The following is an 18,762-nucleotide window of genomic DNA, read 5'->3' as shown; positions in this document are numbered from 1 at the left end:
TGTATTGCGGTCAAGCCAGAGCCAGCAGGGTTCTTAGCAGTGCAGATTTCAGCAACCTTCAATAATTTTCCCTAGTGTCATCATGTGCTTTGAGAATAAATAAAAGTCTGAGGAAGCTAGCCGGGAGAAGGGGACGTCTCTCTCAATCTCATACCGTCCTACTTCCGGCTTAGCTCTCCCTGCTCTCAACCCTCTGAATGTCTGCTGTGTCTCTCATTGCTCTGACTTCTTGCTGCTCTAATTCTAACTTTCCAACCCTCAGAGTGCTTCTGCTTTTAGCACTCTCACTCAGGCACCAAGGTTCTAAACCCTGGGTGCTTCCCAAGTAGCGTTGCGTTGCGACAAGCCCTAATGGGGAGCCATGGCCAATGGCCCAGGAGGTTGAGGGAGCTGCCAGTCAAAAAGTTTGGGAACCATTGATATAGATAATTATCACATTAGATCAGGATCTCAATATACCTACCCTTCTTCTCAGTCTCTTATCTAGAAACATGTCATCTACCCACCAGATTTTAAGTACCTCTCCATTGTTTTAAGTGCAGCCACACTGTGATTATAGATTTACAAAATGTACACATCAGCTCTTCCCTGACAAGGGAAATGCTTAAGGCAGCTTACCAAGATTTTTTTTTCCATAAAAACATAAAACAGTAAAAGCATGCAATAAGAGGGTCAGCAATTCAGTCCAGCAAGCAATAAAGCTAAGAGTAAAAGGAGTAAAAGGAGCCTGTGTAGAAATCTGTCCTGGGACCAGTGCTTTTCAACCTCTTCATAAATGACCTGGAGACAGGGGTGAGCAGTGAAGTTGCAAAGTTTGCGGACAACACCAAACTTTTCCGAGTGGTGAAGACCAGAAGTGATTGTGAGGAGCTCCAGGAGGATCTCTCCAGACTGGCAGAATGGGCAACAAAATGGCAGATGCGCTTCAATGTCAGCAAGTGTAAAGTCATGCACATTGGGGCAAAAAATCAAAACTTCACATATAGGCTGATGGGTTCTGAGCTGTCTGTGACAGATCAGGAGAGAGATCTTGGGGTAGTGGTGGACAGGTTAATGAAAGTGTCAACCCAATGTGCGGCGGCAGTGAAGAAGGCCAATTCTATGCTTGGGATCATTAGGAAAGGTATTGAGAACAAAATGGCTAATATTATAATGCTGTTGTACAAATCGATGATAAGGCCACACCTGGAGTATTGTGTCCAGTTCTGGTCGCCGCATCTCAAAAAAGACATAGTGGAAATGGAAAAGGTGCAAAACAGAGCAACTAAGATGATTACTGGGCTGGGGCACCTTCCTTATGAGGAAAGGTTACAGCATTTGGGCCTCTTCAGCCTAGAAAAGAGACGCCTGAGGGGGGACATGATTGAGACATACAAAATTATGCATGGGATGGACAGAGTGGATAGGGAGATGCTCTTTACACTCTCACATAACACCAGAACCAGGGGATATCCACTAAAATTGAGTGTTGGGAGAGTTAGAACAGACAAAAGAAAATATTTCTTTACTCAGCGTGTGGTTGGTCTGTGGAACTCCTTGCCACAGGATGTGGTGATGGTGACTGGCCTAGACGCCTTTAAAAGGGGATTGGACAAGTTTCTGGAGGAAAAAACTATTATGGGGTACAAGCCACGATGTGTATGTGCAACCTCCTGATTTTTGAAATGGGTTATGTCAGGATGCCAGATGCAAGGGAGGGCACCAGGATGCAGGTCTCTTGTTATCTGGTGTGCTCCCTGGGGCATTTGGTGGGCCGCTGTGAGATACAGGAAGCTGGACTAGATGGGCCTATGGCGTGATCCAATGGGGCTGTTCTTATGTTCTTAAGGCAAAAATGAGGCAAACATTACACCTTAGCCAGGAACAGGCCAATCACCAAAAGCATCAAATGCTTGAGAAACTAAAAATGTGCGTTGCCACATTCTGTACTAGCTGCAACTTCTGGACTATCAAGGGCAGCACCACGTAGAGCACATTCAGTAATCCAATTGTGATGTCACGCAGGCATGAACAACCACCGTTGGTCTGATCAACTAAATTACCTGTGCTAACTGTGGGATAAACCACTGCTGCTACTTGAAAGACAATTGAGGTTGGGGGGGTCTGAACAATGATCTGAATATATAACCTGACCCAGGTTATATTGGATTAGATCAGATTGACTGACCACAAAGTAAAGGGAAAACAGTACTTTAGACAAGTACTTACAATTGCATTATATCTTTGAGTTGGTAGTGGGGAACCTTGGTTGTTTTTTACTCAACCAAATCTATGGGAGTATAAGTGATGTCACTGGTTATTTTTTATTGTCTAGTCCCCAAAACACCCATCCAAAACCTCCTTGCACCTATAACAAGTACAGCAAAGGTAAAGGCTCTGCCACCCTAGACTTTTTCCTCAGCATACTGTTTTCCTGCAGAGAGCTAGTAAGACCCAGGAAACTCTTTACCACTTGATTCAGATAATTGTATGAAGCAGCCACTAAAGAATAGATCAGCTACCCTTTCCTCTGTACCCTAGAATGGAGGCTCCAAGATTTTTATTATCTGTTAACAGCATCTGAAAAAATTCCCCATAAAGAACACATGCATTTCAATTTCAATCCAGAAATGAACTGCAGGGATTAAAAATGAAACAAGGAATTGTTAATGGGAAACTTTATTTCAAAGGAAACAATAGTTCGTGTAATAGTAACATTTCCCAAAAGTGGTACTTTGTCCTCACATTCGTCTGAGCTCCTAAAATAACATCTCAAAAAAAAAAAAAAACAAACAAACAAACCAGTACAGCCAATGGCAATACTGTGCCAAAGAATAATAAAGGGAAATTGTCAACCTATAGATGAAAAAGGGAGGTATTTTCAAAGAGCCTTTGAGATCAACCACACAAACACAGGATGCTTTCTCTGAATGAAATGACACATTTTTGCTGGTTTCACTCGCTGTATTAGTCAACCTGACTTTGCACCAAGTTTCCATTCTTTGCTTACCTTGCCCCTCTCAACCAAAGTAATCATTCATAATATTGGCTTGCAATGTCCAGTCTTCCTCCCAGTCGTTTAGCACAGTTCCTTGCTTTAACACGCAGAGTGTTACACAAGCATTTCCTGCAATAACCACATAAAGTGTGGACAACATACTTATGTAACATATACATATATTTATGTGTGTGGGTGCACGTTTAAACACTCATATGCATGTTTCTGGGAATTAAGAGGTGGGCAGCCCAATCCTAAACTGTTCTGGCGCAGCCAGGCTGCATGGCCTGTGCTGCATCCAATGCAGCTCAGGAGAAAGCTACAGGATATATTTCCCCTTACCCCACGTAAAGCCCAAGCTACCCCATGGGGCTTCCTGGTTTAACACCAGCTATATAGCTGGCACAAATCTGGGAAGACCCAAGTAAGACTGCCTGGCCAGGGAAGGGGTGTTAGGATGTGGCATGTGCTACCACTGTTACCGATGCCACCTCTTCCCAGGCATGATTCTCCCTCCATTCCAACCTACTCCCACCCCAAAACACCCTCTCCCCAACAGCCTCCTGTCACCCTCTCCCAGCCCCCAGCCCAATCTTTGTGCCAGCCCAGTCAGCTCTCGAGTCGCTGCCTTACAGTACATTTGTGACACTCTGAGACAGCACAAAGACAGGCACACCAACTCAACACAGTGGTAGGATTGCGTTAGTCCCCAGGCACATCTACATGGGTGTATGTCATCCATATATTAAATGTTTGCTATAGGAAACATTTGCATACATCCAGCAAACATGTTCATTTCAACCATCAATGCTTAACTATAGTTAAGGCTATTTGGAACTTCAAGTTCTCTCTTTACTTCACTGCCCCATATAACTTAAATCATCAGCATTTATGGTCGAGGAAGCAGTCATGCCTCTGCTCTTTTATCCTATGTGAAGTCTGTGGTGTTCTATAAGGTGAGTCTTATATCGAAAGCCTTTCCCACACTCAGCACATTTATAGGGCTTCTCCCCCATGTGGGTTTTCCGATGTCTTATGAGATGTGAACTCTGTATAAAGCCTTTCCCGCATTCCACGCATACATAGGGCTTTTCACCTGTATGAGTTCTCTGGTGTTGAGTAAGTGTTGAGAAATCACTGAAACTTTTCCCACATGCACTACATTCAAAGGGCTTCTCTCCTGTGTGGGTTCTTTGGTGATTAACAAGATGCGAGTTTCTACTGAAGCATTTCCCACATTCAGTACAAAGGAAAGGCTTTTCTCCAGTATGGATTCTCTTATGTGTGAAAAGGTGAGAGCTCACAGTGAAGTTTTCCCCACATTCGCTACATATGTAGGGCTTCTCTCCTGTGTGAATTCTTTGATGTTTAATAAGGTCTGAGTGCCAATTAAAGCTCTTGCTACATTCAGTACATTTATGAGGCTTCTCTCCCCCCGGAGAGATTTCAGGTTGGACAGTCAGGCTTGATTTCTGTTCAATATTCTGTCCACTTTCAGTGTAACTAAAAGGTCCCAAAGGCAAGGGAGCTGGAGTGATGATGTCTTGAAGGATCCCAAAGCCATCTTCTGGATCACTGGATTCATCCTGTTGCTTATCAGGGTGATTATTTTGTACTTGCTGACCTTCAAAGAGTTCACCAACACTCTGAGAAGGGGCATCTTCAACCTGCCCTGATAAAATTTCACCTGGCTGTACATTCTCTGGCTCTTCCCCTTGATGAACTTCCTCTTCATATGCACTTGGGATCTCATAATTTTCTAGAAAAGGAACACTACATATTATTTTTACAAATATTAATTTATATACAACTTTTCAATTCAATATACGAATGTGTAGACCAGTGATTTTCAACCCTTTTAATCTAGCGGCACCCTGGCAAGGCACTAAAATGGTCCAGGCACACCAACGGCTTTTTGACAATTGACAAGGCACACTGTGCAGTCAGTGGGGGCTCACATCCCCCAATGGTCCTATTGATAAATGACCCTTTCTTAAATTCCCACAGCACACCTGGGGCCATTCGCGGCACACCAGTGTGCCACAGCACAGTGGTTGAAAATAGCTGGTGTAGACAAATAATGTGAATCCCAGTAAGTGCTTGAAGGGTGAGTTTCTTACCAGCAGTTTCTCTGACTGAAAACTTAAGTCTTTTCCATATGCAGACGAGGGTCATCAACTCTGACCAAAGCCATTCCTGAATATTTTATTTCCAGCATGGTGTCAAATCATTTAGCAAAGGAAACACTGTTAAAATCTCCAGGATTGCTTTCAGTGGTCACTTGGAGATAGATGCTAATTTCCTAGAGACTCATACTTTGACATTTTATCACGTGAAAGATCAAAAAGTTGTGCTAGCAACTGTGAACAAGGCACAGGTGAATAGGTTGAATTAGAAAGTTGAGACACCTGGCTGCAGGGAAGATTACAGCTCCTTTAGGAGGGTATAAAGGATTTCAATCATAATAAATTTTCCCACTGGAAGAGTAACTTAGACATTTGTTTTAGTCCTTTACAATCTGCCCATTAAAATCTGGGGTGAGAAAGATTTCAAGCAACTGCCTCTCATCTTTGTCAATATTTGACATCAGATTAGTTGGCAGAGATGGGGGTAAGGCAGCACCATTTTTACTTTCTCAAATTCATTTTGTCTGCTTAAACTTTCCTCTCTCCGGCCTGCGGCAAGCCTCTATCCGGCCCGCGGCAAGCCTCTTGTCCCCTGAAAGTCTCTGACCCACTTGGCCGAACGTGACAAGAACTATGCTCTGGTTGCATCTGGAGTGTGTTCTAAGGGCCAGAGAGGTTGAATGAACAAGCCCATTCATTCATTTATTCACTCATCTAAGTTCTATCTCTTATTTATATACATTTTATATTTAAATTCTTTTTCCAGCCCTCAACACCGTGCCAGGTATTGTGGCCAAAAAGTTTGGAGACCCCTGCTTCAGAGGAATAAAAACAGCACACACATTGAGCAACGTATATCAAATAATACATCTATTCTTGCAATACAATGACCACATTAATCAAATTCAGAAGCTGATAAGTTAATAATAATAAGGGCTTATTTCAGTTTTAGTTATTTGGAAAACATTTTAAGGCCGCAATCCTATGCACACATGCCTGGGAGTAAGTCCTATTCAACTCAACAGGACTTACTTTACAGTAGACACACACGGGCTTACACTGCAATTTGGCTTTCGTTTCTGAGCAGGTTACGTATTTTCTTCCAGTCAGAGGGTACATCTCATGAGCATGAACTTCTCAGGGAAATGTGAACATGATGGTCATGTTCTCTCTTCAACACACAAAACACAGGCATTTGCATACACATTTTCCCTCAGACCTCCTATTTTGGATTCAAGTTCCTTCAGCTCCAATTAGCAGGAGCTTCCCATCATCGGCAGCACACAGAGAGGTGTCAAGCTGTGCCCTGATTGTTTATGTTTTTACAATTCGAGAAGAAAGAGAAAGAAAACTGTTTTGCCAAATTTAAAGCCACTGGGCCTTGTAAACCAGTCCAATCAATCAGAGTTGCCAATAAGCCAAGTTACTATCCAAAGTCAGGTTCTAGGTAGGTCAGTCCAATCAGTCAAGGTATCCAAATCAAAGTCCAAAGCCAAAGTCCAGTCACAATCCAGTCTGATTCCCAATGCCATAAACCAAGCCAGTCTCCTTTCCTACCTCCAACCTGCACTCCTCCTACAACCCACCATCCTTTCTATCTCAGGTGCTCCTTATATCCTGAGGGATCTCCTTTAGCCTCTAGTGGCTGCAGCTGTGCAGCACACCTCCAGCTACCACCTGGGCCTTAATCCTGCATTCACTTAGAGCAAGGGGCACTGTGGACACCACACCCTATCTCCTCGGTAATATCTTCCGCAATTCCAATACAAAAACTCTTTGGGAATGTTCTACAAAAGGTCAGTCAAGCAGCCTGGCATCTAGAAAGGCCAGGCTGCTTGAGAGGTGGAGCAGCCAGTGAACATGCTGCTTGCTACCTCTTCTTCCTTTTGATGTCACTGTGCTGCTCTGTTTTTTTCCCCTATCCTTCAAAGCCAATTGCATGAGAAAGAGGGCAGAAGAGGGTGGTAGCTGCCCCACCCCAGCAAAGGAGGGGAAACAAGCAGCACTGGAGGAGGAGGCCGCAGCGATTCAGTGGTACGGCATAACTTTTGCTGGGGTCCACACAGGACAGCAGGGCAATGGTTGGAACGGTGGTGGTAAACCTGGGGTGCTATGCCACCTCCCCTCAATCTGTGCATGATGCCACCAATTCAAATCGCTTCATGGATTGGCCGGCCCTGCCTCTGGATAAAGGTTGCATCATAAGAAAACTACAAGTATACAGGAAGACAGCCAAGATGAAGATGCAAACGCAGGGGCTGGGGAAAGAGGAAACAGTTACACCTGAATTAACCCTCTCAATTGTGGTGTGGTATTTATATTCCTTTATTATGACCTGCTGCTGGTATATTAATGGGAGGTTTACTATTACAGTTTCAGGAAGTCCATGGTGGAAATCATCCTCTTCAAACTACTGAAACCTCACCTATAAAGTCAGAGGAAACTTCTCTTCCTGTGGAATCTTGGAGCACAGATGAGCACAATTCGTCTTCTGGTTCCATCCAGGGATGTTAGGTTCAGGAATTCTGCACCAGGGTTAGGGAGGGGAATCAATACAACGATGTGTTAAATTTCTTCCACGTGCATGAATCAACAAAATGACCCCCCCAACACACACACACCAGTGCTGTCATAGCAGATCAACTGTATACATTCTGCCGCATCTACATTCTATATCACTACAATATAGCCATATGACAAGTTGACACCCACCTTCTGCATTGCATTGCTTTCTGACTTTACTCCTTAAAATCTATAAACCATGTTCTCTCAACTATGCTGCATAATATCCCAACATGTACCGCAGTCTAAATGAACCCAAAGTAGGGTAACCTTCCTTCAACTAGATGGTAGAAGACTTCACTGTCTTGCCTAATATGATGCTACTATCCCTACTGATCAGTTCCTTTGATCCTCAGATGCTAGCCCTCAAACACTCTGCAGTAGCATAAAAATGGCAGGCAGCCAAGTCGGTCCACAGGAAAAAATATTGATTACTATTAATAATACTAGGATACTGCTAGCAGAAGATAGTCAACAAGGAAACACTTTTTTTGGTGGGGAAAAATTGAGCAAGGTACAAACAATCATTTTTATATCCCTATGACATTATTCTTCTTTAAATGACACTCCTCCCTCATAGTCCTTGTAGAGAGCCCATGCCACCAACAGGAATTCATACAGAAGCTGCACCTCAAGAACTAGCAGATACTTGATTGCCAACGGAAAACTCTAGCACCTATCAAAACTCCCGAGTTGAACAAAAATTCTTCCAACAGAGAGATGCAACTAAGGAGTTGTAAAGCAGAAGCTTTCACCTGGTCCAATATGATCCACTTCTGCCATTTGCAGGGAGAACTCTGGAGAAGGACATAATTTCTGCTTTCAGGCTCTTGGCAACCTCACACTTGTGGAAAAGAGCTCTGCTATGATAACTGAGTTGTCAGTTTCCCTGTTTCCCTACTCACATTTTTCTCAGGCGTCAGATCTTCATAGACAGCACATGCCATTGATACATCTTGGCACAAAGACAAAGGAAACCAATGTCAGTTCCATGCAAAAATTGGGACTAGACTTGGGCTTCTTGAGGATACTGCTTCCAAATCTCATTCTCTTTGCCTTGAAGTCTATTAAAAAATATATGCAAAGCAACAAGAAAAAAAAATTTATAGGTAAGCAAGGCACAGATACTATTCTATGTTTCTAGGTTCCATGGCAACAAATCCCTGAGATTCTATTATAAGAATCTCCTTAGAAGTATATTTCACACCTTTCAATTAAAGCTGCTGCTTCCCTTTCATCTTTTTTAAAGGATGTGAAGTGGCAGGAAGTGGCCCTGAGGATTGACACCGAAAGCAAGCCAAAAGACAACCTGTTACAATCATTTCTGAGGTGACTATATTCAGACATCACACCAAAGCATGACCAAGAAAACTTAATGATTGTCTGGCATAATTTGATGCAATGTCTGAACTCAGTCTTTCATTTGCATTATGGGATTAGTATTTCCTTTACTATGATTAGTGTCTGCCTGTTTATTGTAAACAGGAAGTTTAATATTACACTTTCAGACTGCTGCTTTTCTTAAACGCCACTCCTGATGTCAGTATTAGTTCCATTTTCATTACTTTTCCCTCCTAAATTAAACAAGCACCTATCTTTTAAGCTTATGAAGAATATTCGGACATGCTTTGTACCTATGCTTCACACTGTTAACACGCCAGGGACTAGAAAAGATTTGGGGGTGAAATTCACGTCTAAAATGTGAGAGCCAGGATGGTGTCATGCTTCAGGAATTGGACTTAGTTCTAGAAGTCTCAGGTTCAGCTCAGCCATGGGTGACTGGGTGACCCTGGGTCAGTCACTATCTCTCAGCCTCACCTACCTCACAGGGATGTTGTGAGGACAAAAAGAGGGGAGGAGCTGTGTACACCACCCAGACCTCCTTGGAAAGAGGGCAGTATAAAGTGAAAAATAAATAAAATAAAATAGATACAAAGAAGGAGTAAGGCAACTATGATCAAGCACCCCGGAGCTAATTCTCAGTGTTAAAAACAAATGACTAAACCAGCTCGTCTAAAGAAAATCACTTTCTTTCTGGCAAACAGTGATGTGCTAGGCAGCAAATCTATGATAGCAGGCATCATCCACATAATGTGAGGAGTAACCAACAACAAAATCCTATGCATGTTTACTACGTAAGTTCCGCTGGGTCCGTGAAGCTTTCTCTCAAAATAAGTGCACAGAGGATTTCAAACTAACAGCCCAATCCTATGCATGTCTACTCAGAAGTCCTATTAGAGTCAACGGGATTTACTCCCAGGAAAGTGTGGATAGGATTGGGCTGTAAGGCTGCAATCCTAACCACACTCTCCTGAGAGTAAGCCCCATTGAACAAAATAGGACTTACTTCAGAGTGCCCTAAGGGCCCAATCCTATCCAATTTTCCAGTGCTGGTGCTGCTATACCTATGGGTTATGCACTGCTTCCTGAGTTGGGGAGGTAGTCACAGAGGTCTCCTCAAGGTATGGGAACATTTGTTCCCTTATCTCAGGCCTGCGTTGTGACTACACCAGTGCTGGAAAGTTCGATAGGATTGGGTCTTAACAGCTGGAACAAAAATAATTAGTTTTATTGCTTTCACATGTCTGATGGCACTTCTACATCAGGGTGACCAGATACAATGGAGGACACAGGGCCTATACCTTTAACCATCACATAGAAAGGAGAATTTGGACAGGTGCAGCTCAACAAGGTTTAAAAAGCTGCAGCTGCCAAAATTCCCTCTTCTATACAATGCTTAAAGGTACAGGCACTCCTTTTTTTTTTTTTACAGGATCTCTTTTTAATCTGTGGTTCATTTTTTTCTTCACAGAGTTGACATAGTTCGTCCTCCAGCAATAAACCATGATGACAGTCTTTTTCACTTGACTTAAGAGTGTGATAGGGTATTCACAAGGTAATGCGTATATGTTCAGAAGTAGTACATGTGCAAGACAGACAGAGGCAGGAGCAGACTGAGATTTCCCATAGTGATCAACTCCATTCTCTGAACATTTGATTGCATTTTCAGGTGGGAAAACAAACACTGAACAAAATTCTACATAATGGAACCCTGCTAAATAGGAAAAGCCCCTTTTATCCCCCAAGTGGTGCTCCTCTTATATTAAGCAGGGGGAGAGTAACTGTCCCTTACCCACCCCAGCACCTTTTCTAGCAGCCGTTTGCTGGTATTGCTTCTGCATCTTTTTAGACTGGAGGTCCTTCTAGGACAGAAAACAATTCCTTTGATTTTCCTCTGTAAACCGCTTTGGGAACTTTTTATTGAGAAGTGGTATCTAAATCTTCTTAACAATAACAAGTGAATATTTGCTCCAATTCAAAATCTAAATATCTTCAACAGAAAGATTAGCACAAATGTTCAACTGTCCCATTGGCATTAATGGGACATGTTTGTAAGCATTACCACCAAATCCTGCTGATTTCAATTGAAGTGTTGATATTGTTTATTATTATTATTATTATATTTATCATTTTTTAGCAGCAGCAGCATATACACAAGTCAAAAGGTAAGCAAGACTACTGCTAAAGAAGATTCTTGATCTGTGGGGCCTGTACCGCTAAGGTGTGTGTCAAGGGGGTGCAGGTAGTATGTGAGGTATATCCGGAGACTTATGAATTTTTTTACCTTGATACACATTTTTTTGACTAAACAAGGACAATGTTTACAAATTTTTGTATTTGGCCCCAACTGCTGATGGGCAACAAAAGCCAACAGCATTTTTGGTTTTCACAATATTTATAGTTTTCAGCTTTCTGTCCGTATACCTACTAAATACATACTGAATATCTATCTCTCTATAAACTGCTGACAAAACTGGAAATATTCATATGTATATACGTAAATCTCAATTTTCAACAGAGCTCAGAGTCGGCTGGATACAAAGTATGATATGTGCACCTGACTTTATTGAAAGCTGTTACATTCATTAACCTTTTGATTAAGGGGAAACTGTCACAGCCCTCTCATTGATTTTCCTCGTGAGTTTGATGTCTTCAAATTCTACAAAGTGAACATTTTTTTCTTTCTATATTTGAAGATTAATATTGTTTTCTGAAGTTCCACTATTTGCCATATATGTTCAATTCAATTTCAGGAAAATAGCAATTGAAATTTTAAAAAAATACTTTGGGGGGGTGATGTGTGAGTAGTTCAAAATTCTCCTAGGGATGTCTGAGGCACTAAAGATAAAAAGCTCTGAGCACAATCTACTCATGTTGGCATGGAAATAAGTTTCAGTATTCAGTGCAGCTTACTTTCAGGTAAGTGCATATCAGATGGAAGCCTTAGAATGCATCAGTTAAATTAAAATCTGATGGGGCAAGAAAATTAAATTTTTGATACAGCTGTATCACCCCCTTAAGCATGCAAAATAAAGCACTGAGGAGTTTCATTCATGGGTTTCTTCCTAGTTCTATTGGTACAAAGGAAACCAAATAAACCATGCTCGGTTTCCTCACTCGATTATTATAAAACGGAGGCTGCAATCCTAACCACACTTTCCTGAGAGTAGGCCCCATTGAACAAAACAGGACTTACTTCTGAGTAGACCTGGTTAGGATTGTGCCCTAAATGGCAGAAATGTCTCTGTGCAGATTGCTGACTGATCCATTTCTCTCTTCCCCTCACTCTACCTGATCAGCAAACATAGTCAAAAATGGTTTTGTGTTGCCTCCTTCCATATCATTAGTATTCAATAGCTGAAACTCGACAGCAATCAGCCCAAGCTGGAACATCACACTGAATGATGTATGACAATGAAACTGGGGAACTTGAACACTCAGATGCTATAAGAAGGAGATGTTAGATAACAGAATGAATAGTGAAACCAATTCTTCCGTCAGGCAGGAAAAACCAGCAGCCCTGCTATTATATTGCCCAGCAGCAAGACCAAGAACATGATACAAACAGCATTAGAAGACTTGGTTAGGCAGGCAGAGCTCCAAAGTATGCTTTTCTGTGCTCAAAAAAGCCCTCCTGTCTACTCTGAGCCTCTTACTGGTGTTTGTCATGTCGCACCTGACCTCTCAATCCAGAAGTAACTGGTAATGATGTCACTGCCAGTTACTTCCGATTGTGCTTCAAATAAGTGGACCATGTGAAGCAGTACAGTGGAGAACTGTCATGAATACGTACAGTTTAGGCCTAGGTTAGCATGTGGAGCCTGAACCAAACTAAGTCAGTAACGGAGAAGTGGCTAGCAGTTCCTAGCTGCAAGAATGTGAGTAAATAAACAAAAAGATGGTTGTCTCTCCTTTGCTGGCCAGAAAGGACAGACAACAAGAATTACAACCCATTGGAATGTTTAACACCTTAGTAGACAGAGAGGCACCTAATCAAGCGGAATGGAATGCAGCTATGGATCTCCAGTGGAAGAGGTAAGAACTAGGTGGGCTAGCAACCAGGCCAACTTTAAGAAGGTTCTGTCCTCAAAAGTTTCTGACTGGACAGTCTAAATAAGTATGAAGTCACCTCAGTACTATTAGCATAAGAAGTATAATAATGAGTGCCCAAGGGGTGTCTCCGGCTCCTTGGACAGAATTTTTGGGTGCAAGATCCTGCACACTGTGAGCTCCATTTTCCACCATGGGCACCTGGCCTCATAGGTAGCCCTGGAGCGAAAAGATCCACAAGAGTAACTGACCCAGGTGAGAGATAGGGATTAATAGAGATATCCAGTTAGCTTTATTTTATTGCTGATATGTTTCCTAGATGTTTATGCCTTATGTTTAGGGGGGACCCGGGAAACTATAGGCCGGTCAGCCTAACATCCATACCGGGTAAGATGGTAGAATGCCTCATCAAAGATAGGATCTCAAAACACATAGACGAACAGGCCTTGCTGAGGGAGAGTCAGCATGGCTTCTGTAAGGGTAAGTCTTGCCTCACGAACCTTATAGAATTCTTTGAAAAGGTCAACAGGCATGTGGATGCGGGAGAACCCGTGGACATTATATATCTGGACTTTCAGAAGGCGTTTGACACGGTCCCTCACCAAAGGCTACTGAAAAAACTCCACAGTCAGGGAATTAGAGGACAGGTCCTCTCGTGGATTGAGAACTGGTTGGAGGCCAGGAAGCAGAGAGTGGGTGTCAATGGGCAATTTTCACAATGGAGAGAGGTGAAAAGCGGTGTGCCCCAAGGATCTGTCCTGGGACCGGTGCTTTTCAACCTCTTCATAAATGACCTGGAGACAGGGTTGAGCAGTGAAGTGGCTAAGTTTGCAGACACCAAACTTTTCCGAGTGGTGAAGACCAGAAGTGATTGTGAGGAGCTCCAGAAGGATCTCTTCAGACTGGCAGAATGGGCAGCAAAATGGCAGATGCGCATCAATGTCAGTAAGTGTAAAGTCATGCACATTGGGGCAAAAAATCAAAACTTTCGATATAGGCTGATGGGTTCTGAGCTGTCTGTGACAGATCAGGAGAGAGATCTTGGGGTGGTGGTGGACAGGTCGATGAAAGTGTCGACCCAATGTGCGGTGGCAGTGAAGAAGGCCAATTCTATGCTTGGGATCATTAGGAAGGGTATTGAGAACAAAACGGTTAGTATTATAATGCCGTTGTACAAATCGATGGTAAGGCCACACCTGGAGTATTGTGTCCAGTTCTGGTCGCCGCATCTCAAAAAAGACATAGTGGAAATGGAAAAGGTGCAAAAGAGAGCGACTAAGATGATTACAGGGCTGGGGCACCTTCCTTATGAGGAAAGGCTACGGCGTTTGGGCCTCTTCAGCCTAGAAAAGAGACGCTTGAGGGGGGACATGATTGAGACATACAAAATTATGCAGGGGATGGACAGAGTGGATAGGGAGATGCTCTTTACACTCTCACATAATACCAGAACCAGGGGACATCCACTAAAATTGAGTGTTGGGCGGGTTAGGACAGACAAAAGAAAATATTTCTTTACTCAGCGCGTGGTCGGTCTGTGGAACTCCTTGCCACAGGATGTGGTGCTGGCCTCTAGCCTAGATGCCTTTAAAAGGGGATTGGATGAGTTTCTGGAGGAAAAATCCATTATGGGGTACAAGCCATGATGTGTATGCGCAACCTCCTGATTTTAGAAATGGGTTAAGTCAGAATGCCAGATGTAGGGGAGAGCACCAGGATGACGTCTCTTGTTATCTGGTGTGCTCCCTGGGGCATTTGGTGGGCCGCTGTGAGATACAGGAAGCTGGACTAGATGGGCCTATGGCCTGATCCAGTGGGGCTGTTCTTATGTTCTTATGTTCTTATGTTCTTATGCCTTTAGCATTTGCTGCCTTACTGTAACTTTATGTAACCTTATGTACTTAATAAACTAAAATCTCTTTTACTAAGTTGTTTCATTGTCTGTTGGGGACAAAGGTTCAGAATCCTGCCTAGCTGTTCAGCAAGCTACCAAGTGCTCATTGAGGTCTAGTAACTTGAGGACTGAAGCTTTAATTGGAGAAAGCGCTCAGTGCCTGCAAGGGATAGAGTTAAGCCTAGAGGGTCTCAGTGTCCCTGGACTGAGGAACTGGCACCTACAGGGTGGTGGCAGTACTACTGAACAGGGGGGCCTTGAGGGCTTTAGGGTTCGAGAACCAAGAACTCCGAGCACCCCAAACCCCCCTAAGTTTGCGACAAGAACAAACCTTGAGAAACACTGGTCTATACTAGTTTGTGCCCTTATGCATCAACTCCTGGTTTTGTCACACAAATCCTCAGTTGTAATTTTGTATAACCAGCACTGAATTTTCACCCAGTTCTGTCTCCAGGCCATTATCTTTGCTGCTGCTGCTCCACTATTACAGCCATTTAAGTTTGTGCATATACATGGTGACTGGTGCATCCATTTGCCTAGTTATTTTGCTAATTTAATCGGTTAGCAGAATGAAAATAAACCTGCCTACTAAATTCTCAATACCATCCAAAGGACACATACATACAACATGTTAGCATTGCCATGGATGGAACTGCTGTATATATGAATGCACGCACTGGTTTGTTTCAGCAGATTCAGCATTAAGAGAATCATCCTTTTTCTCCCTGTGGTTTACAAGTGTCCAAGGGTGAGAAGTCCACAAAGAAGTAGACTTGGCATCATGGACTAAGAAGTGACAACAAGGTGCTCTGACTTGTGGGAGAAAAAGCAAATGATCAAGAGACTGTCCTGTGCTAAGCAGCCTGTGGCCAGCAACAGTAAACCCAAATTGGTGCAGGGATGGCAGGGGTTGGAGGAGAGATGGCCAGGGTAGAGACTGCCAGGTCTCCTGAAGCTCTGAGGTATCAGCAGGTGCATGCGTGGCAGCAAATGATGCTAGTTGGAGCAGATTGTGGCATTAGCTTGTGTGTGTAGGGGCAGTAAATGTCTAATTGGAGTAGACTCTGGCACTAGTGTGTGTGTGTAGGTGGGTGGCAGCAAATGATGCCTAGCTGGCAGAGCCTCCAAGAGGAATTGTACAAAGTTTCAAAGTTTTGTACAAAGGGGTACAAAGTTTCTTGTGGGCCCCTTCCCAAAGAGGGAGGGGGGAAAACAGGCTGGGGGGGGGTGGCAGTGGGGGCAGGCAGCACTTCTGCAGCAGCTGCGTCCTCTACACTCCTTCGTGGCAAGCAGATGCACAAGCCAAAGAGCTCCTGGCGCAGGCCAGCTTTCTCCCAGCTGAGACACTGTTAAGGAACATACAGCTTCTGGCAGTAGTTGCTGCCATGTGCATCCCATGCAGGCAGTGAGTCTGGGTGAGACTGGAAAATCCCAGGAACTTTCCTTCTCTGACCCTGGGCTGGGGACAAATTACCCCCTTTGCCTAGGCCCTGCTAGCTGGAGCAGACTGGGGCACCAGTGAGCGTGTGAACAAGTGATGCCCACTGGGGTGTGCGCGTGTGTGAGAGAGAGAGAGCGCGCGCACGCGAGCAAATGATGCCTGGCTGGAGCAGGCGGGGGCACTGCGGCTGATCGGGGGCAGCCCGTCTGCCACCCCGGGGTGAAGCCTGCTGCGGAAGAGGGAGGAGGAGCGCAGCCTGGCCCTCCAGCCCTCCTCCCCTTCCCGCGGCGTGGAGGGCGAGCCAGGCAAAGGCTCCTCCCCAGCTCCAGGGTAGGGGCTTAGGTGGACAAAGCCCCCGCCGCTCCGAGGGGCTTCCTCCTAGGAAAGGGGGCGCCCACCAGCCCGCTCCTCCGATAGCGCCCACCGCTCCGCCCCGTCGGAGGGGCGGGCGCCAGCTGCACCCCACCCAGCTGCAGCCCGCACCCCGGACGAGCCCCACCAGGCTGCGGGACTCCCCCGGGAAGTGGCGCCTCCCAGCCCCGAGGCTGCTGCCGGTCGCCTCCCCGCCCGGGCGAGCAAGCCGGCTTCCCCTCCTACCTCTTTCTCCTCCTCGGCTCCGCCCCGCGGCGGCGGCAGGCCCGGGGAAGAGACAAAGGCCGGCCCGGCCCGCCCCTCGCCGCCGTCCTCGCTCGACCTGCTGGCCCGACCCCTGGAAATGGTCCCCTCGGAGGCCGCTCAAGGGGCTACAACCGCACGGCGGCTCTCCCAGCAGCTCACCCTCTAGAGGTCTTTTGATCAACACACACACACGCAAAGGGGGGGGGGGTGTTGAAATACTTTAGGGCACAAGCCTATGCAGGTCTACTCAAAAGAAAGTCCTATTGTGCTCAGTAGAACTTACTCCCAGGAAAGTGTGTACAGGATTGCAGCCTAATCCTATGCATGTCTACTCAGAAGTAAGTCCCATTACAGTCAAGGGGGCTTACTCCCAGGATAGGATTTGGCTGTAAGTACCCTAAATACAGGTGTGTGCCACTTGACAATGACCACATATATGGCCGTCAAAGAACAACAAAGACTCTTAATGAGGAGTCCGTCTCCCACACCCTGCAGCAGAGTGTCTGTTTACGCAACCAAGAGGCTCTTAATGCCTCTTAAAGAGGCTGTCTATCTCCAGTAGGCTGTGCAGCCAGCTAGCTGTCTACACAACAAAGGCACTAGATTGGGCTGTAGGTTCGCTTAGCAACCAAATTGCATAACAACCAGGATTGGAGAATATATCCCCATCCTTAAGTGGTGCGCACATGTACATCACTCAGCCCTGCCATTGATTTCCAGGATACTGCCTCTGAGCCCAGGTACCAGCTATAGTAGTGTATCTGATGGGTGTGGGGTAGTGCCATCTTGTTACCACTGGGTTGACTCCTGTTTCTGAGCATTTTCTTTTCTAGAAGCAAAGTGTTGGCTGGCTGGCTGGCTTCTGATAAACTTCAGCGTGACAAATTGGGTACAGTATACCCACCAAGAAAGCAGCTGGTTTGACATGCTGCACGGCGACATGAAAATCACCCACCTACACCCATACCAAACCCACAATAGAGAGAAATGGCAACTCTGATCCAAAATAGCAGACACCACCACCACATGTCAAACGCTAAAGAAGAAGAAGATATCCACAAAGAAAGCAAAAGGATCTGTTTGTGGATCACAAGGAGGAAAGCAGGACTGCACTGTGAGCAACCAAGACCTTTTCCTCAGTAACATTTGAGTGTTGAATGAACCTGGCCACTACTCCCTGCTTGCTGCTGCTTCTCAATTTTCCACTCTCCATCCCCTTTGAAGATGCTTCTCGGGAATCATGACCCCTTTCTGGGAATACCATACCCCAGTGTTGCTCAACATTTGTCCTCCACTGTACCACTTCACATGGTCCACCTATTTGAAGCAACACAGGAAGTAACAAGCAATGATATATCATCACCAGTTACTTCTGGGGTGGGAGGCCAGATGCAATGTGACAAACACCAGTAAGAGGCTCAGGGTGCACAGGAGTTTTTTTTCCAAACACAGAAAAGCGTTCTTTGAAGCCTTCTACTGCTGTTAGTTGTGTTGTGTTCCTGGTTCTGCTGCTGGGCAGCAGGGCTCCAGGGGTCCCACAAGTACCAGCAGACATCCCCTCAAGTACCACTGATTGAGAAACACTGCTGTGCTTTTTGCCTTTAGCTTTTAAAGCTTTGACTAAAGTGGTGCCTGATAGAAGTTCAGCCCTTTTAACAAAAACCTATTCCTTCATCTTTGCAGATGCTTTCACCAACAGGACCCACCAGAAGTGATGTCATGAGCAGAACTGACATCATCAAGCAAGAACATT

The 18,762-nt window shown here is 44.8% G+C and overlaps 1 protein-coding gene across 2 annotated transcripts; it reads right to left on the bottom strand.

Annotated features, from left to right (window-relative positions):
• Positions 1–3,562: 3,562 nt before the first annotated feature.
• ZNF697 (zinc finger protein 697) lies at positions 3,563–17,072 on the bottom strand. 2 transcript variants are annotated; one of them, XM_066617496.1, is made up of 4 exons: positions 16,989–17,072; positions 8,571–8,729; positions 7,529–7,628; positions 3,563–4,736 (listed from the first exon to the last, which is right to left on the bottom strand). In XM_066617496.1, the coding sequence occupies exons 3-4, from the start codon at positions 7,602–7,604 to the stop codon at positions 3,901–3,903; spliced, it is 912 nt and encodes a 303-aa protein (XP_066473593.1). In that variant the 5' UTR covers positions 7,605–7,628; positions 8,571–8,729; positions 16,989–17,072; the 3' UTR covers positions 3,563–3,900. The 2 variants fall into 2 exon arrangements, with proteins under 2 accessions (XP_066473593.1, XP_066473594.1); XM_066617497.1 differs by lacking the exons at positions 8,571–8,729; positions 16,989–17,072 and adding an exon at positions 8,421–8,501.
• Between the last annotated feature and the right edge of the window lie 1,690 nt (positions 17,073–18,762).

Source organism: Tiliqua scincoides, chromosome 2 (genome assembly GCF_035046505.1).
Source record: "Tiliqua scincoides isolate rTilSci1 chromosome 2, rTilSci1.hap2, whole genome shotgun sequence".
NCBI lineage: Eukaryota > Metazoa > Chordata > Lepidosauria > Squamata > Scincidae > Tiliqua > Tiliqua scincoides.
The sequence above is the reverse complement of the archived record's forward strand: the minus strand, read 5'-3'. Positions and strand labels throughout refer to the sequence as shown.

What these genes read in the sequence shown, in the direction of transcription:
- ZNF697 (XM_066617496.1), bottom strand. Translation starts at nt 7,604, where the DNA reads ATGGAACCAGAAGACGAATTGTGCTCATCTGTGCTCCAAGATTCCACA. An exon ending in AGTTTCCTCTGACTTTATAG is followed by an intron (nt 4,737 to 7,528) that starts GTGAGGTTTCAG and finishes TTCCTTTTCTAG; the next exon opens with AAAATTATGAGATCCCAAGT.